Raw genomic sequence first — 24,671 nt, 5'->3', positions numbered from 1 at the left:
GTAGCTTATAGTAACCCTCCATCTTTTATATCCTCCACTCTTAGCTAAGTGAAATGGAATGTACCTATGAATAAATGGCTGTAAAATATGGCATTCACACAGACGACGTCGATTGACCAGAGCTATTGATTCTGCGATACGCGACGTCGTAGCTGTGATCGACGTGAATAACGTTCTTTTGAGCCTCGATGGACCCTGACGACTGAGAGCTAAACTTGGACTTCGTAGAGTTGACAGCCGGCTCCCAAACCCATTTCTGGAAGAGGAACCGAATGGCCGGGAGGCATGCTGCAAAGACGCCAATGCCGCACTCGACCATGCCCCAGTACATGCATGCTGTCGTTCCAACTTTAAGGGAAAAGGGTAAGCTGGTGCCCCCTACCTAGGTAAAGACAGCGGTAGGCACTTACGAATGTTATCAGAGGTAATGTTGATACCTCCTATATAAGTCCCAGCCATGAGAATGAATCGGACCAAGGATGCTATGACAGTTCTGATAGATGTTAGCTCCGTTACAGTTTTGTCCCAGGTGTAGTTCTTACCCTCCCCCTAAGAGAAACATAGAACAGACTGCGATCTTCTGTTTCGCAGGCAACTGCAATCGCATAACCTGTGCACCCGATTCAGCAAAGCCCTCTCTTATAATCAGACAAAGCAGGTATACTGACCAACGGAACCGGAATAGCCATGATAAAAACATCCGTGATAAAGTCGGTGATGCACAGGGCGAGGACCACAAGTTCCGTGTTTCCGCACTTCTTCATAAACGTGCTCGTCGCGCCCCATATAGCGCCAAAGTTACCATCGCACTCGAAGAGGCTCAAGAAGAAGAAGGCGAGTGCCCATACTACCACCACCACGATGAAGCCGAGTAAGAGCTTGTTGATGAAGCCGTGCTTCTGGACGGCGAAGACGCGCATGTAGAAGAAGAGGAAGCTCGCCTTCATGCAGCCCAGGGCGATGGGGAACATGAGGAGGTACGACCACTCGATCTAGCAGGCAAGCAAGCATCATGGTTAGATGTGTTCCTAGCCTCAATAGGGAGGTTTGCACTTACTTGGGCTTTGAGAGTCAATTGCGGCGTCACCAGGTCGTTTGTGCTTCCCGTGTATCCTGGTGGTACTTGGATTCGGTATCCGAGTGCCATATGTGCGACGCCGTAAACCTGCGAGATGCTTATCCCAACCGTTAAGAGCTATGCAAAGGAGATTAGTCTCTGAGACTACATGTGTTATAACTTTCTTGGAGTGTTGCTATACCATAGCTGGTATCATGAGCCAGTCATCCGTTTTCGGCGGCTGGCTCTGGACCCTGCGTGCCCAGAACCGCAGTGCGACCGCAACAACATCGAGAACCGACAGAGCGATAGCCGCCGTGGTGACATGTCCCGGGTGCATGAAATAGTATTCCCCCTCCCTAGGCATCGTGGTAGATCTTGGCAGCAGCTTGTTACAAACGAACGACTTAGCGAAAGGGTAAAAAGTCCCGCATTGGTGGAACAGTACATAGTGTAAAAGCATGTCTCCCACAACGTGGGAGACGACTTAATAAGAACAAACCCCCCCGCCGCGAGGCTCTACACCTTTCGAGGTGTCGGGGACGAGGAAGGCCCATTCAGCTACCCAGACAGGCAACACAAAACACTCATTCAATCTTTAGTAACACAAGCGTGACTGCATGCATATTCCCTTTCTATTTTCGACATATTTCTGGCGGCTTACTTGCATCCCTCAGGCCGAAAAGGGAACAAAACGCAAGTTTCAATCGCAATGGGGGAGGAAGCACAGCATGTAAACTCCGGCCAAATTGCACGTGTTCTGTAACATTTCACAGCGTCGGAGCGAAGAAGCCACTGGGAAATAGTTAGCGCTGATCGGGAAGATGCATGTTCTGTGAGAGGGGAAGTGGAAGTGGAAGTGAGCAAATCTGGCCAAGGAGTGGTACATCTGAGACTGCAGATTGGTGAGATGCGGCTGCTTACTTGTCTGGTAGGTACTGACATTTCTCTAATGGGCCAGACATCTGTAGAATAGTGTAACCTACCTACCCAGGCAGATTGAATAGTGTAGCTTACATATGTAGAGTCTTAGTGAGCCGGTGTGGCGGTCGCTTCGCTCTCCTATTGGATATACGCTAATTGGAGATGTCGATATGTTGTACCCTCCGGCTCCGAGTGAATGTGGGAGAGAGAGCAGCTGTGAGCCGCCTCCTTTTGTCTCTGCTCACTTTATTTAGGCACCCAGGTAAGCATTGATTACCTAGTAGCTAAGGATTATTCCGCATTCCGCCGAGTCCTACAACGTCGGTACCGATGACATATCCAGGATTGCCCGGTAAATACGTAGGTAGGATAGTGAGCATTGCTGCCTCATCCTACAGACACAGTTACAGTGGTTACCATCGCGGGGGCTACATTTTCAATTTATCAGAGCCTTGATCCTCAGACTATCCAACTCGGAGGATACGATTACTACTCTATCACCCAATAGTGTGATAAGAATGAGAATATTACATGCGATAGGCAGAATACCGTCTTACATTACCCCCAACGATTCAATACTTAATTAAGTAGGTAGGGACCTACTACAGAGCCTCCCCGAATGAACTCGTGTGAGCCGAGATATCGGCCCCCAAACGCCACAATGCTTAACCCTACGTCTCTCTCTCCGCATCTCCAAAGCGCTCTAATCGAAACGGGCAACCCTCAAACATATTTCCCGTGCACGGCCAATTGACCCTCACCGTGAAGTCCTCGCAAACGACCTGCCTCATCGGCTGGAAAAGCAGCGTCTCAAAGTCCGCAGGCATGGACCGCGACCACAGCGCATCGTGGTCCTCGGGGCTGACCTCGAGCGTCACCGACAAGGTGTGCAGCGCCCGCAACTCGGCGATGGCGTTCCACGTGCACTGCCACGGCGTGTCGCCGGCAGCGCTGGCCTCATCCCAGCCCTGCCAGTTTCGGCTGAAGGCGTTGTTGAAATAAGCATGTATTATGTCGCCGCGTTTGAAGAGAGCCAGGGAGAGCTTGATGTGCTGTAGCACGTCGAGGTGGTGGGGGATTATGGCGCGCGGGAACACCGCGATGGAGATTAGGTTGCTGAAGTGGAGGACTTGTTTCCTGTACAGGATGTCGACCGACTCTAAGTATCTGTCTACAGTTAGTCATTGCTGGGGTTAGCGCGGTTGATGTCTAGGTAACGTACATCGCGCGGCAGGTCGCCAAGATAGAGCTGTTATAGGGCTTTTCTCTACACGATGGTCGGTCTTGAAGGAGTTCGGAGTTCCAATCCATCCCCGGACTTCGATACATCGGCATCCCAATACAGATCTCATGGCCGTCGAACCCGATAGCAGTTGGATTCTTGCATAGTAGACTGACAAGCTTTTCCTCGTAGATGAAAATATGCAGATTTCTATAGCCGAAAATACACTCATATATCATGAGACGGATCTCTGGGGCTAGTCTTGTCATGAAGGGCGAGCCCGGTTGGGACTTTGGATTGAGGGTGGAAATTAAAGATGGGGGCCTAACGGCTGATGAAGGTGGCCAATCCATTACGAAGAAATACAATACTGTTATGGATGGTGTACGATGTCTGACCTCCGGGCTATAGCTACGAGTACGAAAGATTCAATGTGGTGGAAATTATCAAGCGGCGAAGCTACTTCGGAAATCACTTAATATTGCGCTCTTGACGAAGCCTTTGAATACTGATTGAAGTTGACAAACACGACGTTAAGATCATATGGGTTGCAAATATGCACAGGTGATCGTGAATATTTCAAAATAATACTAAACAGAAAATGACATCGGAAGGATTCATAGTGATGTTTGGTCAGCGCAGATCGCCATGACTAAGTCCTAACTGGCTCTGAATGTGAGGGGAACCGGGATAGGGGGTCTAGTCACGTGCACGTCGCCCCCATGTCCTGTTCGTATAGAAGAATCCTTCCGGCAGTCCACCTCTTACAGTTCCTATCATCAATTATGAGTCATTTGTGAGTCTATAGGGGCTGATTTCAGTATTCAAGGGTAGTTTAGTTTGGACAGTTATAGCGCGGCGAAACTGAACCATCCGATGTAAGAACCCATCTTCTCCGCCGAGATACAACCGCCTCGGATAAATGATGTGTATTAGGCATAATGTAATAGGACTAATTATATTTCAACAAACAGCGCCCTTTCCCATTAGGATAATCTGCCTATACCACCAATAGACTACACCTTCTCGCCACCCTCATTCTCCTTTTCCGCCTCCTCCCTCCCCATAACCTCATCCATCCGCACCTTCTTCTCCCGCCTCCACCCCGCACCCCTCAACAGAACCAACCACAGCAGCGGACTACAGCACAGCCAAGTCCCAGCAATGAACACCGCCGTCCAGCCAATCCCGATCCTATCAATAAGCGCCACCGCCACCGCCGTCCTGCCCGTGCTAACCAGACACCGGAACAGATTATTCGCCGCCAGCGCCGTCGCCGGGCTCTCCTGGTGGGTATATACGACTAGCACGCTCAGCCCGGACAGCCTGCCCTCGTTGAAGAGGCCGAGGAAGAACAGCGTCACTTCGATGCCCGCGATGCCGAGTCGTGTCGCGTGGCGGCGGAAGTTCCAGTCGAGTAGTCGGCCCGCGGTGAAGCGGCTCAGGACGGCGCCGAGGAAGATGGAGAGGTAGCATAGCCCCGTTTGCGCTGAATTCAGGCCGAATCGCTGGGCGAGCTGGATGGGGAGGGTGGTTAAGACGATGTAATACCCGCCGTATAGGAGCGACCCGAAACCAAGCGTAATGCCCCCTTTACTTGAGGACGGCAAAGGGGTCGAGGCGCTCACGTGGCGCTTTAACCTTGGTCTGTTCGACATCTACCTGCAAGGCATTGCCACGTTTGTGTGTAAGATGTTGAAACGGCGTCATATAAAGGCGCGGTGGGGGGGTACACTGCCATTTCCGACCACTGTACGGGCCGGGCCGTCTCTGGTATAAGCACCAAGTAAACCGAGAACAGCACCGCAGAGAAAATGGCGAGAAACCAGAAGATGGCGTTGCCAACCCAGAGTTTCCGTGCGTAGACCGCCGATTATAGGACCTAGCGCAGGACCTAGGGCTATGCCCAAGCCTCGGTACGCAACGAACTTGCCCCTCTCAGCCCGCGTTACCATGTCCGCGACTGAGCCAGCGGCGAGCGCGACGGTGGCCGAGGACCCGGTCGATTGGAGACATGCCTACCTAGTAGGTTGGAAGCGATGATGGCTAGTTACATGGTAAGCGGTTATCGTGAATTGTATCAAAGTCGTGCTCACTTGTTAGTCAGCGGCCAAGGTTGTCGTTGCTGGGTAGTATATCGTGAGGCGGAAGTATGGAGATGGAGACTTGTGCACGGCTACATTTCTTGGCCGAGGTTGGTGATTATTTTAAACTCCGCATTTGTTGAGAATCTGACCTATCGTATCTCTATGAACAGCCAATAGATAACTATGAGATATGAAAGGTAAATAGTCCTCTTCCCGATTTATTCCCCTTAAGCGAATGTATCTAAACTGAAGAATTGTTGCATCCTATTATTATCAAACGTGAAAATGCCTAGGACTCACGAAGGCCTCTCAATATACACCATACAAATTTCATCGAGATCATGATCACGAAGCCGTTGTTTCCCCTTTGCTTCGTAGATGGTTGTTTCGTTATGGATGGCTGATCGATATCAGGGTTAGGGGTGAGGGGTAGTTAGATCTGACCAAAATCATGTGATTCATTAGTTTCTCGCGTTGAGTTCATTCACGTGATAATATGTCGTGCAACCATACTTCTATTACATTGCTCGTGTAACCTTGTAGCCGATGATGGGGCTATGGCGGTTCCCCTAGTCCAGACTGTTAACTACGCGACTCATCAAAGACGTGCTGGGGTGCATTATGTAAAGTCTACCTCGGTACTAGGTACTTATCAGTTATTAACAGTTTTCAAAGGCACAAGTATTCCCCCGTGCAATCAACACTGCTGAAGCTCGTACAAGATGACCTATGTAAGAGATATAAACCCTCGAATATAGGGGGTCTCTTACCTCGGGCGTTTTCCAAGCCACGACACAACTCTAAACAAGTAACACAGCAGCAAAACGCAATAAACCCCTTGTCCCACCTCCCAAATCAAGCTTCCACGCTGTGCTACCTATACCATACCTCATGCAGACGCAGCCAGTCATCTCGATGACATGACATGAGAACGACACATATGTGGCTGAAAATATAGTGTATTTCTCTGTTTAGCGCTCTCCTGGCCATCTCAGCCAATGAGCGCTCGACTTACCGCCACTAAGTGTATGCCGATGACGTAGGGCAGCCACACCAAGTTTGTATGGGTATTATGTACGTCGAGTCGACTACGTCGGTATGCGGTGGTTGTGGGAGTTAAAAGGCAGGAAGTAGTGGACGCTTGCTTCACTCATGTTTCTCTTCCTTATTTACAATTAATCACTTGTAGTTAGTTACACACTATCAAGATCATACCTGTTTCTATCTCACCACAGAAGAACCCCTTGCATACCAGAATTACGCCGTCAAGATGGAGTGGGCAAAACAAAAGTACAACGAGCAATACGAGGTCTGGATGCCGTGGATCGAGGACAACTTCCTATACTACTTCACCAAAGACAACAAGGCCAGCTACGCCACGCGAGGTACGCTCCCCTCCCCTCCTCCTCCTCATCACCATACCCCCATCTCATCTCTTCCCAAACTAACAAAAGCCCTCTTCGCAACAGAACAACTCGACAAAGCCAAAGTAACAAACATCGAGCAAGTCAACACCCTGCAAGACGGCGTGCACAACCTCGCCGCGGGACAAGTGGGGCAGGGCGGACTACTGCAACCCGTCGGGGACATGTTGTCGAAGGAAGGCGTGAACCGCGCCGAGAGGGGGGGCAAGGATGACAAGGGGGGGATTTTGCCGAGTGGTAGTGGGGGGCTTGGTGGGCTTGGGATTCCTGGGTTGGGTAAATAAACTTCCACTTACCTAGGTACCTACCTACCTATGCAGGTAATACCTGGAAGTTGTGGCGAGTCGGGCTGGTGCCGGTGGGTGATGGTGATGGTGGGTTGAAGATCGCCATCGGTATAACGATGAATGAGAAATCGGGGGAGATTTTAGGGGAGTTTTAGGAGTTAAGGGGTACGGGGGGGTATTCTCAGGGGGATGAGCACGTCGGGTGTAGTTTGGTCGCTATCCAGCACTGCCAACTCCATCCGAGCTCTCGCTATACGAGGAAAGTCAGGGCCGAGATTAGGGTGCACATATCGTTTCAAATAGGTGCTTTTAATCCATTTTCGTACTATTATATAACCCAGCTTACGGCATCAATCAAAATATCACATTGGCATCGTCAACAACGTCAAATATTCCGTTAGCTATACACGATCATGTGCGATGCGTATATGTCAGCGGGGGGATATTCGTCCCCGCACCATCACCAAGGTTATCTGCATTAAGTCTGACATGCATTCTGATTCACCACTTAAGCGTGTGACATAATATTAGACCAGTCCTACGAGTCAGAGATCGAAATCTATGATGACCGCAGCACGTGTCACTTTCCATGCAGGAATGGTTCCATCCATCTGCCCCAGGAGCTCGGTTCAGCCACTGTATCTACTAGAATGCATGCATGACTCATGTGTAACCAGACAATATATGAGCATCGAAGTCTTCGAAAACGTGAGACTTTATTCGCACATCGACCTCTCTCGATAGATACCTTCTCAACTAACTAAGTAACCAAAATCATATATAAGAGAACGACCATGACTTCAGGAACCCTCCACGGTCTAGAAATTCTCGGACAGGCGCTAAAGAAATCTCTGGATACGAAAAATATTGCATAAAATCCACCGCTGAGAAGTCTAACATGCGAACATGGCAGCTATATAGCATCATTCTCTAATAAATAGACAAATATTCTTAGATGCTTCTATTCTACGTTCGAGACTCCACAGCTGCTTTAATGGCTATTATCACGAGTTAGTTTTGTAGTTCACAGTAATATAGGGGGTTAGTGAGGCTTACCATCGCAAGTAACTTTAGCATCGCCGAACAACATCTTCGTTCCGGGCATGTAAAACATCGGGTTAGGAACATCAGCTAGTCTATCGTCAGCATAAAACTCATACCAAACTCTTTGGAGGCATAATACGCACCGTAACCACTAGCCATACCACGTTTCATAACAATGACCTGCTTGCTCTTCCAAGCGTGGAGGACTGGCATACCCGCAATCGGACTGCCTGGTTCAAGAGCAATCGGGTTGACGGTATCGTTAGCACCAATAACAAGCGCGACATCGGTGTCGCCAAAATCGTCATTTATCTCGTCCATTTCCAGCACAATATCGTACGGCACGCTCGCCTCCGCCAGCAAAACATTGCATTGTCCTGGCATACGCCCTGCGACAGGGTGAATAGCGAAGCGAACCTTGATGCCTTTAGCTCGCAACATACTCGTAATCTCGCTAATAGCATATTGTGCTTTCGCAACTGCCATTCCATAGCCTACGATTATGATGACACTTTCTGCATTGATAAGAGCATCGGCTGTATCTTCAACGTTTGTCTGGGTTACCGATCCCTCAATCTTATACTCGCTTGTCGTAGGGGCAGATATTCCACCGAAAAGGACGTTTGTGAGAGATCGATTCATTGCTACGCACATGATATAGGAGAGGATTGAACCAGAGACTCCGATGAGGGCGCCCACGGTGGTTAGAAGTGGGTTCTCCAACATGAACCCTTCTGCCACTAGAGCAAAGCCACTGTACGCGTTGAGGACAGTAATCACCACTGGCATGTCAGCGCCGCCGATTGCTGCGGTTGTTGTAAACCCCTTAGCAAACGAGAGGATCGTGTTTGCACCGAGTGCAGCGGCAGCAATCATTGGTGAGCCAGGGGCCATGGTAATGAAAGCGCCCATTGTCCCCACATTGGCAGCAAGCATGCTACCATTAATCAGGTGGCGGCCAGGAAGCTGCAACGGCTTCGACGACATCTTTCCGGCTAGTTTCATAAAGGCCACAAGAGATCCAGTGAATGTGATACCACCAATCAGTACTCCGAGGTACGCCGTCACAAGATGAAGAGTCGTAATATCCGAGATCTCGCCCATCACGCTACCGATGCTAGTCAGTACTGCAGCCAGACCAACAACGGAATGCAACGCTGCAACTGTCTGCGGCAGGTCTGTTGGGGTGATACGTTTGCCAATCACGAAGCCAAGGATGCTCCCGACCGAAGCAAGAATACCGAATTGAGTCAAAACTTCAGGGGTAAATCCGACGGCGAGCAGAGAAGCAAGAACACCGGAGCCGACACCAAGGATACCAAGCAAGTTCCCCATTCTTGCTGTAGATTGAGACGCCAAACCTGATAAGGAGCTGATGCAGAGGATAGAGCTGACCATGTATCCTGCTTGCACGAGTCCGGCGGCACCAGTGGATGCTGCCACAAGATAGCCGCCTCCAAAAAGGACGCCAGGGATGGCGTAAAGCCATGGGTACTCAGGCGGATCAGTTGGACCTGCCAGGGGTCAGCTTCTACGCGCATCACGGCAAGGGAATAAACATACGCTTAAACATATCTAACATCCTTTTCGTGATAACAAAACCACCCGACACGTTTACGAAGGCCAGGAGTACTGAAGCAGCGCCAAGAGCTTGCGGGACCGTCTCAGGGACATATCCGCCACCCAAGATGAAGAGACCACCAACACCAACCATTCCTATAATATGTCAGTCAACCGAGAAGGGCTATAGCTTTGCAAGTCGCCTACCAGATATAGCATTGGTCACACTCATCAAGGGTGAGTGGAGAGCAGGAGAAACGCCCCAGACAACGCGGTAACCGATTAATGAAGCAAGTCCGAAGGTAAAGGCATTTCCCATGAATATTGGGCCTGTGAGTTTTCCAAGTGCCAAAACAGTGCCCATTCCAGCAGTTACGGTAGCCACTTCTCGAGAAGTCTTCTGGAAAGGCGTCAGCGCAACTACCTGTTCCTCGGGCTTGGCAGCCGGTTTGGCAGCAGGGGCTGGCGGTGGAGCTGGTCGAGGAGCTGGTGGTAGGATTTCTCCATTGCGCGTGACGATAGCACCTCTAACGACTTCGTCGCTTAAGTCAACCCCAAAAGACTTATCCTGTGGTGCCATTGAGAGAAGGAACTTGACGATGTTGTTCGAGTACAGGGTGGACGATTGCGTAGGTAGTCTAGATGGCAGATCCGTGTAGCCTTTGATGATGAGTAATACATCCCTTTGAAATACATAGATAGCTGAGTCTTACCAATGATTTTCACGTCATTGTAGGTTGCTAGTTTACCAGGTTGGGTCATTTCGCAATTGCCTCCAGCTTCGGCAGCCAAATCTACAATAACTGAGCCTGGCTTCATTACCTCGACCATGTCTTTGGTAATCAATTTCGGTGCACGCTTTCCCGGGATAAGAGCCGTCGTGATAATGATGTCGACATCTTTGGCCTGTTCGGTGAAAAGCTTCATTTCGGCAGCGATAAACTCAGGAGACATTTCCTTGGCATAACCTCCAGCGCCGGACCCATCTTCTTCTATCTCGACCTCAATGAACTCAGCGCCAAGAGATTGTACTTGCTCCCTTGCCGCAGAACGCGTGTCAAATCCACGGACGATCGCCCCCATTCTCCGAGCTGTTGCGATAGCACTTAGACCGGCAACTCCAGCGCCAATGACAAGGACCTTGCAAGGGGGGATTTTTCCTGCTGCTGTAACCTGACCAGTCAAGAAACGACCAAAATTGTTAGAAGCCTCTAGTACTGCCTTATATCCAGCAATATTTGCCATTGAGCTAAGAGCATCGAAAACCTGTGCGCGAGAAATGCGGGGAATCATGTCCATAGCGAAAGAGGTAGCTTTACGTGCAGCGAGGCGCTCGACGATATCCTTGTTCTGTGCGGGCTGAAGCATCGAGATGATGGTTGCCCCTTCCTTGAGGCTATCAATCTCGTTGACATTGGGGCCTCGAACTTTCAGGATGATATCGGCTTGACTCCAAACATTGTCTCTGTCCACTAAAGTAGCACCAGCATTCTTGTAGGCTTCATCCAGAAAGTCAGCTTGTGCGCCCGCGCCACGCTCTACCAAAACATTACGGAACCCCTTTTTCTTCAATAGCGCAACATTTTGAGGCGAGATAGCCACACGGCGCTCGTTAGTAAACGTCTCGCGAGGCACACCTACGGTAAGGTTGGAGTATGGTATAGATGGCGTAGACGGCGAGTCAACGACAGTTGAGTATGATGTAATGGAGATTGTACGGTTTGTAGCATTCCAGTTACTTTCAAACGTCTTCTTGGGTAAAGCTGGTAAGACAGTAGGCTGCTTTATGTGTGTACTATTCCATCGTCGGCAACAGCTCACAGTCACCCCTCCAGGATGTGTCTGAGTTGACCATTCTATGCATGGCGTTGTTTTAGCACCTATCCCCTCTCAAAACCTAAGGCGTCCTGAGGCCTGTATGCAGATTATGTTGGTGAACTATCACGCACCTAAAACACGCGACGCGGCGCGACGAGCGAGCCCATCTGTCGCACGAGATGAAGCATGATTAGCGACTAGCGCTGGTCTAAGCAATGAGCAAGACATCATATTGACAGAACTCAATAATGGTCTGCCATGCAGAGAAGATTCAAAGAGTCATTTGTGGTCATTCGCGATAGCTCCCAAGACAGCCGCGCATTCCTAAAGATGGAACAAACAAAAAAGAAAATCACAAGGAGTGAGAAGTATAGACACAACGTTCAGAGAAAGAGGACAAGTGATGCCATACTACCAAACACGGATAAGAGCGGCAACTAAGGAGTCGGGAACGCGAGCGGGGGGACAAAAGTAAAAATACCTACCAAACTATGTAACCTTGAATAACCTCCAAGGTAATGGATGTGTTCATACCTTGCCTCCTACATACCTAATCTAGGTAGGTACCTAAGTTAGTATGGTAGTAGATAGGTCCGGTACGTAGGTAAGTATGGATGATAGACGCCGGACCCTGTTCCAAATTCCAAGTGCCTCTGCAACTTAGAACTCTCTATTCGCTCTCTATTCGACCTGCCATCCATGGACTCCTCCCCGCTTCTAAGGTGACCGGCTTCTATCTGCCTGCAGTAGTTGACCAGGCATTTTAGATCGTTTGGGTCATTTGGATCATCTGGACAAGTTGGCGAAACCAACCGTGCCAATCAAAAACATAGCTATATCTAAATCCATGGCCAGTTCTAAAGGTCGGTGTCAGATAATAGCCGATGGGAGATCGAATAAGATGTTCGAGAACACGGCGCGTCGCACGGGAAAGGCACCATGATTCTGCCTAGGTAGTTGAAATATTTGGAACAAACAATGAAGTAACAAGTTGGACAAAGGCGAAACGTTACGCAACATTGAAGGTTCAAAATGCTTGGAGAGAAGAACTAAACCAAAACAGCCAGGGCGGGCCAGGGCGGCATGTGAGGCTTTGGGTAACATACCCTAGGTCCCTAGCAGCCTAACAAGGGTACATACAGCAGGTCGAACCAGGCCTAGCCCAACTGAGGAAAGTCCATGAGATCCATGAGACGTTGGACCCACAAAGAGTATCCCCTCCACAGCGGGATGTATGGAGAAGGTGAAATATGCGGGCACCAATCAGGACAGGGTTAATGTTCACATCTGGCCTGAAAAGTGGACTGCAGAACAAATATTGTTCTTTCAACATTAATTGATAATTACTACTACATGTATGTAAGTGCCCTGCTCTACCAACCATACATCCAACTTTCTATCATCAAGTGCAACACTACCTAGGTACATACAAAAACATACACCATCCCCTTCCATCTTCGGATAGTCCAAACACCATTTATAAAAGAAGAAGAAACACAAACCCAAAAAGTCCCCAGATTAGACGTACGGCTTGACTTGCTCCTCACACCATTCCCAAAACTTCTTCCCAGTTCCATTACCGCCTTCTTCTACAGTCTTGGTCGCTTCGATTAGATCCTTTCGGAATGGGGCAATGCGTCCCCATGGAATTACTGTAAGGTCGGAGATTAGCCCTTGCACCATTGAAAGGTTATATATAATCATGATCGAAAAAAAGGTTGCTTACCCCAACTGCCAGTATTTTTAACAGTGATATCAGGTGAAAGACCTGCGTAAAGAAGGGTGTATGCCCCATTGATAGGAGGGTACGTGATGAGGTTCGTGATCATCTTCACCAGGCCCGCCGTGTTACGGTACAGATCCGAAGCGAGGTTTCCAGGATTCAGTGGGATGCTGATGACACCGTCATCCTTGTACCGCTTCGCAAACTCAACGCCGTGCATCCAGTTGCCAACTTTGCTGATGCTATACCTGTACATATACGGCTTCTCGATGTGGTAGTCTAAGTTGCTCATGTCGATGCCGACTGACTTCTCGCCGCCTATTTGCGCACCCACTGATGAGACCCAGACTACGCGAGATGTGCCCTGAACCTTGGCCGTCGAGGCAAGAATAGGTGTCAGGAGCTTCGTGAGTGCAAATGTGCCCAGCACGTTCAAGCCAAGGTGGTATTCATAGCCCTGGGATGTCTTGCTAGGCTCCGGGAGTGGGTTCTGGACGCCGGCATTGTTGAAGAGGACGTCGAGTCTCTTTTCCTTGGCGAGGAATTCGTCTGCTGATGCCTTTATCGTGGTCAAATCGTTAAGGTCCAACTTTAGGAATGCCAAGGCACCTTTGGAATTAGGGTGAGCCTTCTTGATATCCTCTATGGCCTTGTTCGACTTGTCCAAGGAGCGCGCCGCGATGTACACTTTCGCATTCTTGGAGTAAAGGATCCGAGCCGTTTCCTTGCCTATGCCCGTGTTCGACCCGGTAACAATGTACACCTGGAGGGAAATCTATCAGCATGTAGTCCAGAATGAATTAGTGTCCGTCGCTCACTTTTCCTGATAAATCGGGTATATTTTTCTCAGTGAACTTCGGCTTTCCGGGGGGGAAGAACTGAGTCAGAATACTTGAGAATTGCCCCATTGTAAGTGGCCTGTAAGAGGAGATTACTTGACGAACAACGATAAAAAGTGTATGAAAGAAAAATATGAAAAAATGCAACAACAAGCTGCGATGCAGATTTTTCCTACCAAACTGTTCTGAATGCTGAATTCTAATTTCATTACTTGCACGGAATCAAGTTATATTTTATACCCAACGTCAACAGCTATCATTCTCGACTCCTTCGTCACAGCCCACCAGGCATCTCCCATAAGATCATCACGGCCACGTCCACAATTCTCCTCTCCACCAATCAAATGCGAAAGATCCCGAGTGGGCCAATGAGATCTTTAGATTGATCCCTCAGCTAAAAATACCCAAGCCCGGATCATTAATATTGGCCGGGGTACCGGACAGCCCCGTACCTTGGCACCCGATTCCAAGTGCTTAACTCCGATATCCTCGATTAGTCGTAAATGGATGAACTGAGAAAAGATAACATGTGAACGCCGTTCACGTGTTCTACGGATTGATCTCATATAACTGGTTTCTCCATGTTGGAGACTTCATGCCGTACAAGAAGGAGTCATGGTTCGGGCCATAAGCCCAACGTTATCAATCAATCTTCCATAAGTACAGCATAGTCACCCATCCGCAGTATAGTGTTCCTTGGTAACTACGAGAACAAAGAAAGTTATTTTCATGATCATTGGAAACTGATATTGTTTAACAGCTAACAAGAGTCTATTGTATCAGGGACAATACTTAATCGCATTGTTCTCGACTAAGAACACTATGTCAAGTTCATCAAAGCCGTAGGAGAAAGGGTCTTCATACAAAGTCCAGCTAAAAAGATTTTGTATCCTTCGTAGGTAAGTAGGTGTGTATGGCTATAAACCTACCTTGGAAATTAATTCATGTAATCTAATCCACCCTCCAGAGATTTTGTTTGTCATGTGCCGTAAGCCATGGAAGACTCGATGACTACTTACATATCTTCATCTACACTGGCTTGGTACGTATGCATTGGGCTTCGCGCCCTCTAACCTTGAAGTTCGTGCTTATTCCAATACAGTACCAGTACCTAGACATATTGATTCCAATTTACGAGATAATAGTACAATCCCGAAGTAACCTGTAGTTATCTTAAGGAGTCTTTTGTCCGGGAAACTACATAACAATCACACAACAATGAGCATTGATTCTGATGTTCCTTCAGCCCCTATCTAACAAAGGGAAACCTGCTTGCTTGAGATTTATTTATATCCCAACAATCAGATTGCTGCAAAACTGCCATGCCCCTACCATAACACATAGCACTGATCGTCAACGCCCTCTTGGAAGTCGAACAAGACATATAAAGGGCCCCATGCCAAAAAAACCACCAGTCCTAGGATGCCTCTTAAAGGGGTAATGTAATGTAATATCGGTCCGGTACCAACACCATCCATCCACTACCTAACCAACCACCATGTGTCGCCGGATAAACCTCGAAGTCTGCTGCGAGGACGAGCCCAGCCACGCCTTCCCGCACACTCTCGGCATCAAGAACGTCATCTCGCTCTGCGGCGCCGCGACGCTAGAGCAATCGCTCGAACTCATCCCCCGCACCACCACCACCACCGGAGCGCAGTACTTCCCGCACGCCTACGCCTACGACTGCCCGTCCTTCGACCAGACGTACGTGCGGCTCGAGCGGATCTTCTGGACGACCTGCGACGTGTGCGTGCGCCGGCGGTACGGCGGCCTCGCCGACGTGACGGAGCAGGACCTCGAGATCACGTGCGCGCGCAACCGGCTGCTGTACGGGCAGCTGCAGCGGGCGCTCGAGGAGCGCCCGTACGCCGACCTCGTGCGCGCGTTCCCCGCCGAGTTCGAGATCCACCGGCGCTACGTGCTGGCGGGGTCGCGGTGGCGCGAGGCGCCGGAGCCGGCCCCGCCGCCCCACGACCCCCTGGGCCCCGACCCGCCGCTCGACGCCGAGCTCGAGGGCCTGAGGTGGTGGTACGAGATCGGCATGGGGGGCGCCGTCGACCAGGAGATCTGGAGCGAGTTCTGCGTGCTGAACAACATGCCGCAGGAGAAGATCTACTACTGGCTTCCGAAGGTGCCGGAGGCGCCGCCGAGGAAGACGCCGGAGTACTTCCCTAATCCGGATTGATGAGTCTAATAACGTGTGGGTTGGGATGCGTGGTAGGTAATCGTAATAATTATTTTACGCAAGATCGTTTACGGAGTGGGTTTTTTATGAAGACGTGCGGTGTGGGAGCGCCGCGCCTGCGACAGATATAGGGGGGTTATGTTCCAAGGTTTACTAGTTAAGAGTACATGGGCGTTGCAAAGCGAGGTACGAAAGAGTCTGTTGAGCCCCCTCTGTGTATCATTTCCTAACTACTTCAAGTACAAAGACATAAACCCCCTACCAGACGAGACTTCGAGATAATTCCCAGGTTGGGATTTCCCGCTAGGACGGCGAATAAACACAGCGTCATGGCAGCCAGGAGCTGTCTCGTTCACTCCAGCCCAGCTTTAGCACTATATCCCAACACATCAGTCTTTCTTGGTGTCTTCCTTGGTGTCTTCCTTGGTGTCTTTCTCGGTGTGCACTACAACAGTCCAGTCAGCTTTCACGCATTCTAGAGAGAAAGGTGTAGGAATAATTACCCCAATCGTAGTGGTGGCAGTTGTCACAGAGCGAGCTGTTCTCGTCAGACGAGAACTCGGTGCAATTGCAGCTGGCCTTCTTCGAACCTGAGCAAGTGGCCTCGTACTGGGGCATGTTGGGTGGATTGTTGTAAGGCTAGAAAAATGGATTGGTGTTATGTGTGCTGGGTATGGTTTCTGAGCAAGTAGGTAGCTTATACGGCTTGAATGTGATGTCGAGGTAAGAGACTTCCGACGAGGAGTAGAGGTACGGGTAGTTTATATACTAGTCGGTACCAGATAGTAAAGCTGTGCATATTCCAAAAGCTATGCCAAAAGAAATGTGAGGCATGATGCTATAAGGGCCAAGACAATCGGCGTCTGACACATGATCATAATTAGGTACCTAGCCCTCGTCTTCGACGGAGGTAGAGAAAATGAGGCTGTAGATATCGCGTACCTCCACTAGGATTGGAAAATGTCGCTTTGCATGCTAGACTAATGTGACTCTGGTTTGAGCCATAAGAGTCGGGCGTTCTTGGAGACAAAGTTGCAGCTCCCATTATCTCTTGAGAAGCGCAAGGCTACCAATCGAAGTACGACACATACATGCAATGCTTACACACCACGCAACTGCTATCTACAAAGTGCAAGTTTAGGTTATCAGGTGAGCAGATGGCCAATATATGGCTCCTATAATAATGTTAGACCGGTTTCGAAGTAAATGTGTGACACGACATGGAGATGAGGCGAGCCTTACGGAAGAGTAAGGGGGGTGAGTTAGTGCTGACAGAAGTTGAGTCGGCAGTTACCAAGGAGCCGCATTGAGGAGGATCCTCCCAAAGTCACAGATTTGCGTGCATTTTTGTGTAGTGGACTTGTAGAATCTTTTTGAATGGGTCCGGAAGGCACTGCTAGGAAAATAAAATAAATGGGGGCGGGAGGGGATTTAAGGTATGAATAGCTTCACTGTATAGGTGTAGGTGGGCAAAAATAGAAAAAAATAAAAAATAAAAGAAAAAACAAAAAGTTTGTGGTAGGATTGAACCCGCACCCTCGGGCGTCCCACAGTGGTTTTCGTTCTGAACCCGCACTCTTTGGGGAGCCCTGGTGGTTTTCGCACCTCACCACTGAGCCAACCTAGGTTGAAAACCCAGGTACCCAGGTTCTCACCCAGGAAGTGGTAGTTGTTGGTTTCCGGGGACCTATAAGTTTAACTTCGGTGTGGAGGTTCCTGGGTTCCTAGGATAAATGGTTTCGCCGGTGAGCCTGGTGATGCCTGAGGCGCCAAATGTGCATATCGTGATCGAAGAAATAAGGTTACAAGCTTACGTAGGTACCTATGTATCTTTCCATCTGGTACTAAGTACTTGGTACAGTTAAACATGGAGGCAATACTAGGTATGGTCAACGAGGTTGCCTACGCTGTATATATTGCAGCTGTGCGTCTTTCATGGCCTACGAAGTAAGTGTCTCTCTAGGTACACATAGTACACAGACTAACTATCATAGAGGCTAATCCATCGTGTGCCTTCCACACAAGCTATCCCCTTCATGTCTACAAGAGCCCCTGGCATGAGCAATAGTGCCTGATACCAGGTTATATACCAGGAAGGCAGGCGATCGAACAATTTAGATGGTCACACTTCGACCACCTGATAATGCCATAAAACCCAGATAGGCACGTGTACTATGCCTCTCTATCACAGCAACCCACCGGCGCCTCCTCAATCTCCGTAGCATGCTCCTTATAGTACCTCACCATATCCTCAAACTCCCTCGTCCCCTCCGGCCAACAACCCCCATCCTCCATCAGCATCTTCTGCAACCCCTCATACTCAGGGGTATCCATCTTAATGACATACGTCTTCCCCGCCACGTTATCTTCTAAAAAAGCACTGTCAGCCTGGACAGCGTTCCAACTATCGTGAGCACGCTCGCGCATGAAGGCTAAGCGCTCGGCGTGGGTGGAGAGGGCTTTGTAGGCCCGTCCGTCGTCGGAGTCTATGCGGATGGCGTAGACCGTGTAACTGCCGTTGGGCTTGTTTTCTTGGTCGTGGATTGTGTAGAAGGGGTATTCGCCAGGCTGCGCCATGGTGGTAATTTGAAGAATACAACACGATGATGGTTATAGGTACATAAAGGTAGGGATTCAGAACTAGCAAATGGGTTGAAGTTGGCGAGAAGAGCCAGGCCTGTAGATATTGTAGTTTCAGCGCTGACTCAGATGATCTACAATGCGGAGGGCTCGAAGGAATGCCATGCATATTCACACTTGGAGTTCAACACTACAAAAATGAAACTAAGGCAATTAGATGTTACTACTCAAGATGCGATACACCCACCTCCCTACCCCTATTAGAATCTCTGCAGTACCGCAAGGCCTCTTAAATGCTTATACTCAGGTTCACATTTTAGCCATGGGACAACGTTGGTTAGGTAGGTATCATTGATTTGATTGTTTTAAGATTTTAGTCGATGACTGGCTAGATGTTTACGTAGTAAGCAGGTTATAGCTATCAGTATCCAGCAAGTCATCTCACTCCGCAACTGCAAGAGTCAATCTCTTGCTTTCCTTCGGAAGATTAGGTAGGTAGATTACCATGATATTACCGAGGTCGAAGCAATAGCTCGCCCTCCATATTTATGCTTTTTAAAACCCTCATTAATCCCAACCCATCGAATCATCCGTAGATAAGCCAACCCTCACGATGCATCGCTGCCTCCTGTGTAATGGGGTTCCCAGATTCAGATGCCACATGCCATATCATAAGCAGTTCTCCCACCTCTTTTTTTTTTTTCCCCATGCATTAATTTTCCCCACCCAACTAATCCATCGCCCATCTTCTCATCCAAAACAAACCCCCCTTCCTTACTGCGCCGGCACAACACAGTCCACCTCCTGCACAAACTCATGCGTCCACTCCGAGCCCGCCGGCAGATCCGGCAACGCCGCGCACAGCGGCCTGAAGCTGATCCCCACACAGTCCGCCGGCGCGCTCTCGCCCTCGTACACGTAGCGCACGACCGTCATGTTCGACCGCGTGTAGCCCACGAACCTCTCGCAGGCCGCCCAGCCGCCGGGCGCGGGACCCCCCAGCACCACGCTCCCCGCATCATTACCGCCGCCCTGCCTCACGACGCCGACGCCGAGGCTGCCGCCGCCGACGTTGACGCTGACGCCGTGCTCGCCGGGGTACGTTGCGTCGGACGCGTCCTTGGCGAGCACGTTGATGCCCCAGGGGAACGACGTGCCGAGATCGTTGAGCACGTCGCTGGCGGCGGCGTCAGAGGTGCCGTTCGTGTAGAAGGGGGCGGCGCCGGCGTCGGTGGCGCTACCGATGATGGCGATGTTCTGGCCGGCGCCGACGTGCGCGGTGCCGATGTAGTGGCCCGCGATGGAGGGGGTCAGGTCTTTGGACGGGTCGAGGAGTTGTACTTGGAGGTTGTAGGCTTTGGCGCGGGAGAGCGCGGGGCTGGTGGTGGTGGTGGTGCGCTTGAGGGGGGAGGCGCTGGCGAGGGCGAGGAGGGTGAGGGTGGTGAGGGAGGCGAGCATTTTGACTGTGATATTTTTTGGTGGTGGAAGGTAGATGTGGTGGGATGTGAATGTGTGATATCGAAGAGATGTCAAGGTATATTTAATTAAATATTAGAGAGATGTTATAATTAAGATATGAGTGTGATTAATGTGTGGTTGTTGATGATCAATGACAATGTTCCCTCTCAGTAACTGGCGATCGGTTTTATTTATGTTTCTCGGTGGCAACGGCGTATGACCGAGTGTGTGTGTGTGCCTGAAAGCGAAAAAAAAAAAGAGAAAAGACACAAAGCTTACAAGGTAGTAAATCCCGAAATTTCAATATTTCGTCATACATGCACCCTCACTCATTCAAAGCTAACAATTCGAACCAAGCATTGTGATCGACACGAGGTCGGAGCGCTGCAATCAATACGAAGCTGCGGTCAGCCTCCAGGCGGAAAGTGGAAACAACCAACCAACATCGGGCGGCGCGATCTCGAGATCGTTGGCCCACGTTAACCCGTTCAGCTCCGTTCCCTCATTGGCTAGGCAGCAGTGGTAGTGGTCCTTCGCAAGCCAATTAATCTAGCGTTCTTCAGAGGCTGAGCCCGCCCCTTATTTGCAGAAGGGGGGGCTGACGGGTGTGCTTACGGACCTGCGCCGCTCGGCTATTCCTAACTAGCCGCCGTGCCTCGAATAAATAGCGGACCGTTTGGTCGATGGAACGTATCATACATATATTTATTTCGGTCAATATTTGGGTATGTTACGAATTGCTACGCAGGTTGGGTTATTGTTACTACCGCCGTCGCCGAGCAAACATGTTTCCCCGGAGCAAACGAGACAATTCCCTCAGGTAAATTCAATCAAATGGTTAGACATCATATGAATCGGGCTACGGAATCGGCGAAACTAATCGCACCCATATGCAGATTTCCATAGTGTTAATCGGTGATAGGTCGTATGTACGGCCTTCACCCCGCTACCCCTGAACCCCTGGATCGTATACCAGAGCCTCAATATATCCTATTCTCAACAACGTCCTCGGACCATCGCCGTTTATGTATCCAACCAGATGCGCCAGAATGATATTTCAATTTTAGGTATCTTATTCCCGACTATGGGAATTATATGATCATCTATCATGCCGCTACTTTTACCATCAACAAAGGCTCTTTGACCTTAGCGTAGCTCGCAACCCGCCAACACCGTAACGCAGCCAATGTCCTTCCAATGATGTTCTCCAAGCTCTTTCCCCGGAGAGCCCGGTACTGAGCATGGCAAGTTCTGGCGAGCTGCCTAGGTGACTTACTAGCTCTTCGTGCAAAGGGAAGTTTCCCAAAGATGGAGAATACATAGCAAATGAGCTACGGTGTAGCTGCCCCTATATCACTATCTAGTTTAGATATGACTCAACAAGTGCAGCCAGTTCATCGTCACACTTCACGAGCTAATCTTTCGCGCGTGCTGCTTCTACCTAAGTATACCACGCCCATCATTTCAATCTAATGGGCCTTCATACTGCCCCGATTAGTTGGTTGGGTGATGGTTACAATATCAAATCCGCTGGTCTCACGCATAAACATGCCTATTCTAGGCCTCCATCTCGGCAAAGCTCATATTGATTACTGGGTGGCCCCTTTATCAGCACTTTCTTCTGAAGAATATCTAGGAACTTCGAAACATCCCATTTAATGGAAGAGTTGCAAACCAATCAGAGAAAAAATGGCCAATCAAAACACATAATAACGAGTGGTGTCGCATACTACTACTGCTACTACTACGGAACTCAGCTCACGTTAACCTAAAATACACCACAACCTCCCTATCCCTATCCCTATCCTAATCCCAAGGATATAAAGTGAGTGTACGAGAACCTCACCCTCATTTTCCGGCCACCTTCCCTCCCCACCTTGACTAGGTATGCATCCCCGTACCAGGACTCAGTTATTGATGCAAGGCTTATCGCAATGCGCGATGTAATTGCTCTCAGCATCGTTGCGACACTTTCCGCTGCACGCGCACAGGAGTTCGACACTTGACGGCTGCTCGTTCATGCAGACGAAGACAGCCTGGGACACGTCGGTTTTGGGCTTGCCATTGACGCAGAGCTCCTGGAGACCGCTGCAGTAAGCCTTGCTAACGTCGTTGGGGGCGAAGTCTAGAGAGCGGTTAGTAATGAGATTTCCTTCTAGGGACGTAGAGGTAAGTGGTAGGATATACGTACTATGGCCGCTAGAGGTGAGCATGTACCCGCAGTAGGTATAGCCTTTGCCGCACTTCGGACCACCGCCCGGAGAACTGCTTACTACTGGAGCGGGGGCGGTGCCTGTTGACGATGACCCCCCAGGAGAAGGGGGTTCACCGGTGGGTGGAAGAGGGGGCGCCACCGAAGAACCCGTGGGGTCAGCCCGTGGGTAGAGTCCCGTCTTCGCCAGAGCCGAGCTGGCTAGGAGGATAGAACTGAAAAGAGCGTATAGTCTCATATTCAAAAAGTGATGTCCTTTAGGTTCTTCTATATGTGTAATGATATCTTGATTAAATGGAGGAAGGTTGTTTGCTTGGTTCTCGGCAAATCTATAAGCACGCCACGATCTTATGACCTTTTATAGGTCTTCGCACAGAGGGAGTATAAGCCAACTGGAGATGGTAATGGAACGTATAGTGCTGACGGAAACGATCGTTACAGGCAACAAAAGCAGAATGACCTACACGTCTAGGATACTTGGACACGTCTTGGTGGAACATGTTCGTGATATGGCTGGATACCTCATATGGAAGTGAAAGGCGAAGCATCGAAGACGTGGGAGCTTGCATTAGATATTTGGCTGGATATATCCAAGATGGACTCCATAATCCGTTCTAGCATGTTTGTGCGGCATCACGCAGACACACGACGAAGTGCAACATCGTGGGGTTCTGGTTTGGGAAAAGGTTCCCGTATAGGATGGGTGACGAATTCAGTAGCACCCGTGCTTCCCCTGATGAGGTTGAGGCGTAACACCCGAAGGGCGAGATCGTGGCCTCGGCGAGTTAACTGTTGCGAACCTAGGTAATAATACTAGGTACTGGTTACGTATCTAGTATTGTACAGGATCTTGATGCATATGCGTTGTTCTGCATAGTCAAAGATGAGATGCAGCTAATGTAGCGAGATCTGCACCACAGAGAAGTCATAGTTCTAGAATTATCCTTGACTTGAATCAAGGAATAATCCGGAGGCCAGCCCGACGATACTAAAGATTACACGCTAGGACAATAGGTCATAGTTTAGCAATCATTTCGAATCGGGAAGATAGGATCGATCCGTCCATGGATATGGATGTTTGTGAATATTGTTTACCACCCATATTCCACTACCCGCCCAGCCTACTATGTAAGGATAGTCTCATCTCGGAGGGTTGAAGATGTCTCGCGGGAATTAGGAGACATTCGAAACGGAGATTTTAGATACCCAGGGTGTAGTTGGTAGTAGTATAAAACAAAGATTGTGAACCCTGTAGTCCTCAATCCTAGGCTGAGCTGAGATTAACTATTTTGACTTGACGATATTCCATGTATGCTGGCAACCTGCGAATACATAGTATCAAGGTAAGTTGGAAATGAGACACGAACAAAGCCAACAAAGCCAACGCCTTTAAAAAGTAAAATGTGAAGAGGTTAATACACTTTACTTGACTACGCTGGTTATGTGCATAGAGTTAAGTTACATGCATTTACCTAACCTCTGTAACACATGAGATGGCACTGACACACGGCAGCAGCCGCTCGCACGTGCAGATAATGTCCCTGCTTCCCTGCCTCCCTGCCTGTCTTTACTAGGTAAGGCCCCGATCGGAATCTTTCTTAAACTGCCTCTTACTTAAATATCCCTACTATAAAGTGGGTTTTTGGTCATAAAAGTCATCAGCCACAACATAAAAACAACACCTTACTTAAAACAGCTAGGAAGCTATTTGCACAAATTCTGTAAGATCCCTGTAACGATTTTAAGAGCCTCTTGGCAGGTATCTTTTAAATTGGGTCAAAAACTAAACTACATCAAGTAAAGCGTCTCCATTTTTCTCAAAAATAAGGCCTTTTTTAAGAGGCGGTTGAAAGGTAGGGTCTTACGTTAAACTCGACCTTACAAAGTGGGTCAAATATGCATTGTTTTTTGAGAATAAACACTTCTTTTAAATAGATAAAGTCCATTTAAATAGATAAAATTCTTAAAGAAAAGCTTAATTATTAGTCAATTTTATAGCGTTCTAATGAATATTTGTTTATAAAGGTGGCTATTAAATTGAATTTTATTTGAATTTATTTGAATTTATTTGGATTATTTGAATTTGAATATTGCGGTCGGTAACCTCAGAGGTTGAATTCTGGCTCCAAAGGTTCAATTCTGGAAGAGAATCGCAGGGGATGAAAAGATACATTCTGGACCCATATATTCTTTATGCATTCGAATGTACCTCTCCACTTTCTAAGAGGCAGTTTAAGAAGGATTCCGA

The 24,671-nt window shown here is 49.0% G+C and overlaps 10 protein-coding genes across 10 annotated transcripts; 2 read left to right on the top strand and 8 right to left on the bottom strand.

Moving 5' to 3' along the window:
- Nucleotides 1-94: 94 nt before the first annotated feature.
- On the bottom strand, nucleotides 95-1,424 carry GGS25DRAFT_521370 (uncharacterized protein; the record flags this gene model as incomplete). Its single annotated transcript, XM_049264049.1, has 6 exons — nucleotides 95-348; nucleotides 411-493; nucleotides 543-610; nucleotides 669-992; nucleotides 1,058-1,195; nucleotides 1,260-1,424. 6 exons carry the CDS (start codon nucleotides 1,422-1,424, stop codon nucleotides 95-97), a joined length of 1,032 nt encoding a protein of 343 aa, XP_049116342.1.
- Nucleotides 1,425-2,028: 604 nt separating this feature from the next.
- GGS25DRAFT_264815 (uncharacterized protein) lies at nucleotides 2,029-3,887 on the bottom strand. Its single transcript, XM_049257328.1, has 2 exons — nucleotides 3,204-3,887; nucleotides 2,029-3,148 (listed from the first exon to the last, which is right to left on the bottom strand). Exons 1-2 carry the CDS (start codon nucleotides 3,554-3,556, stop codon nucleotides 2,653-2,655), a joined length of 849 nt encoding a protein of 282 aa, XP_049116341.1. The 5' UTR covers nucleotides 3,557-3,887; the 3' UTR covers nucleotides 2,029-2,652.
- Nucleotides 3,888-5,342, bottom strand: GGS25DRAFT_264814 (major facilitator superfamily domain-containing protein). Its single transcript, XM_049257327.1, has 3 exons — nucleotides 5,300-5,342; nucleotides 5,226-5,249; nucleotides 3,888-5,131 (listed from the first exon to the last, which is right to left on the bottom strand). Exon 3 carries the CDS (start codon nucleotides 4,859-4,861, stop codon nucleotides 4,220-4,222), a length of 642 nt encoding a protein of 213 aa, XP_049116340.1. The 5' UTR covers nucleotides 4,862-5,131; nucleotides 5,226-5,249; nucleotides 5,300-5,342; the 3' UTR covers nucleotides 3,888-4,219.
- A 1,218-nt stretch (nucleotides 5,343-6,560) lies between these two features.
- GGS25DRAFT_521367 (uncharacterized protein) lies at nucleotides 6,561-7,156 on the top strand (the record flags this gene model as incomplete). The annotated part of the gene is made up of 2 exons (XM_049264048.1): nucleotides 6,561-6,966; nucleotides 7,035-7,156. The coding sequence occupies 2 exons, from the start codon at nucleotides 6,561-6,563 to the stop codon at nucleotides 7,154-7,156; spliced, it is 528 nt and encodes a 175-aa protein (XP_049116339.1).
- Nucleotides 7,157-7,967: 811 nt separating this feature from the next.
- Nucleotides 7,968-11,654, bottom strand: GGS25DRAFT_514182 (NAD(P) transhydrogenase mitochondrial precursor; the record flags this gene model as incomplete). The annotated part of the gene is made up of 7 exons (XM_049262965.1): nucleotides 7,968-7,999; nucleotides 8,058-8,132; nucleotides 8,189-9,559; nucleotides 9,609-9,761; nucleotides 9,813-10,265; nucleotides 10,319-11,461; nucleotides 11,555-11,654. 7 exons carry the CDS (start codon nucleotides 11,652-11,654, stop codon nucleotides 7,968-7,970), a joined length of 3,327 nt encoding a protein of 1,108 aa, XP_049116338.1.
- Nucleotides 11,655-12,728: 1,074 nt separating this feature from the next.
- GGS25DRAFT_489218 (putative short-chain dehydrogenase) lies at nucleotides 12,729-14,236 on the bottom strand. Its single transcript, XM_049260885.1, has 3 exons — nucleotides 13,965-14,236; nucleotides 13,150-13,909; nucleotides 12,729-13,075 (listed from the first exon to the last, which is right to left on the bottom strand). Exons 1-3 carry the CDS (start codon nucleotides 14,052-14,054, stop codon nucleotides 12,942-12,944), a joined length of 984 nt encoding a protein of 327 aa, XP_049116337.1. The 5' UTR covers nucleotides 14,055-14,236; the 3' UTR covers nucleotides 12,729-12,941.
- A 547-nt stretch (nucleotides 14,237-14,783) lies between these two features.
- Nucleotides 14,784-16,337, top strand: GGS25DRAFT_264405 (uncharacterized protein). The gene is made up of 3 exons (XM_049257326.1): nucleotides 14,784-14,884; nucleotides 14,953-15,027; nucleotides 15,088-16,337. Exon 3 carries the CDS (start codon nucleotides 15,484-15,486, stop codon nucleotides 16,171-16,173), a length of 690 nt encoding a protein of 229 aa, XP_049116336.1. The 5' UTR covers nucleotides 14,784-14,884; nucleotides 14,953-15,027; nucleotides 15,088-15,483; the 3' UTR covers nucleotides 16,174-16,337.
- A 1,481-nt stretch (nucleotides 16,338-17,818) lies between these two features.
- Nucleotides 17,819-18,963, bottom strand: GGS25DRAFT_489198 (uncharacterized protein). The gene is made up of 2 exons (XM_049260884.1): nucleotides 18,168-18,963; nucleotides 17,819-18,120 (listed from the first exon to the last, which is right to left on the bottom strand). The coding sequence occupies exon 1, from the start codon at nucleotides 18,748-18,750 to the stop codon at nucleotides 18,346-18,348; it is 405 nt and encodes a 134-aa protein (XP_049116335.1). The 5' UTR covers nucleotides 18,751-18,963; the 3' UTR covers nucleotides 17,819-18,120; nucleotides 18,168-18,345.
- A 564-nt stretch (nucleotides 18,964-19,527) lies between these two features.
- On the bottom strand, nucleotides 19,528-20,211 carry GGS25DRAFT_521361 (uncharacterized protein; the record flags this gene model as incomplete). Its single annotated transcript, XM_049264047.1, has 1 exon — nucleotides 19,528-20,211. The coding sequence occupies one exon, from the start codon at nucleotides 20,209-20,211 to the stop codon at nucleotides 19,528-19,530; it is 684 nt and encodes a 227-aa protein (XP_049116334.1).
- Nucleotides 20,212-22,118: 1,907 nt separating this feature from the next.
- GGS25DRAFT_521360 (uncharacterized protein) lies at nucleotides 22,119-22,661 on the bottom strand (the record flags this gene model as incomplete). The annotated part of the gene is made up of 2 exons (XM_049264046.1): nucleotides 22,119-22,336; nucleotides 22,403-22,661. 2 exons carry the CDS (start codon nucleotides 22,659-22,661, stop codon nucleotides 22,119-22,121), a joined length of 477 nt encoding a protein of 158 aa, XP_049116333.1.
- Between the last annotated feature and the right edge of the window lie 2,010 nt (nucleotides 22,662-24,671).

Source organism: Hypoxylon fragiforme, assembly GCF_022984875.1.
Source record: "Hypoxylon fragiforme strain CBS 206.31 chromosome Unknown GGS25scaffold_5, whole genome shotgun sequence".
Lineage (NCBI taxonomy): Eukaryota > Fungi > Ascomycota > Sordariomycetes > Xylariales > Hypoxylaceae > Hypoxylon > Hypoxylon fragiforme.
Note: the sequence above shows the minus strand (reverse complement) of the source record. Positions and strands in the feature narration are given on the sequence as shown.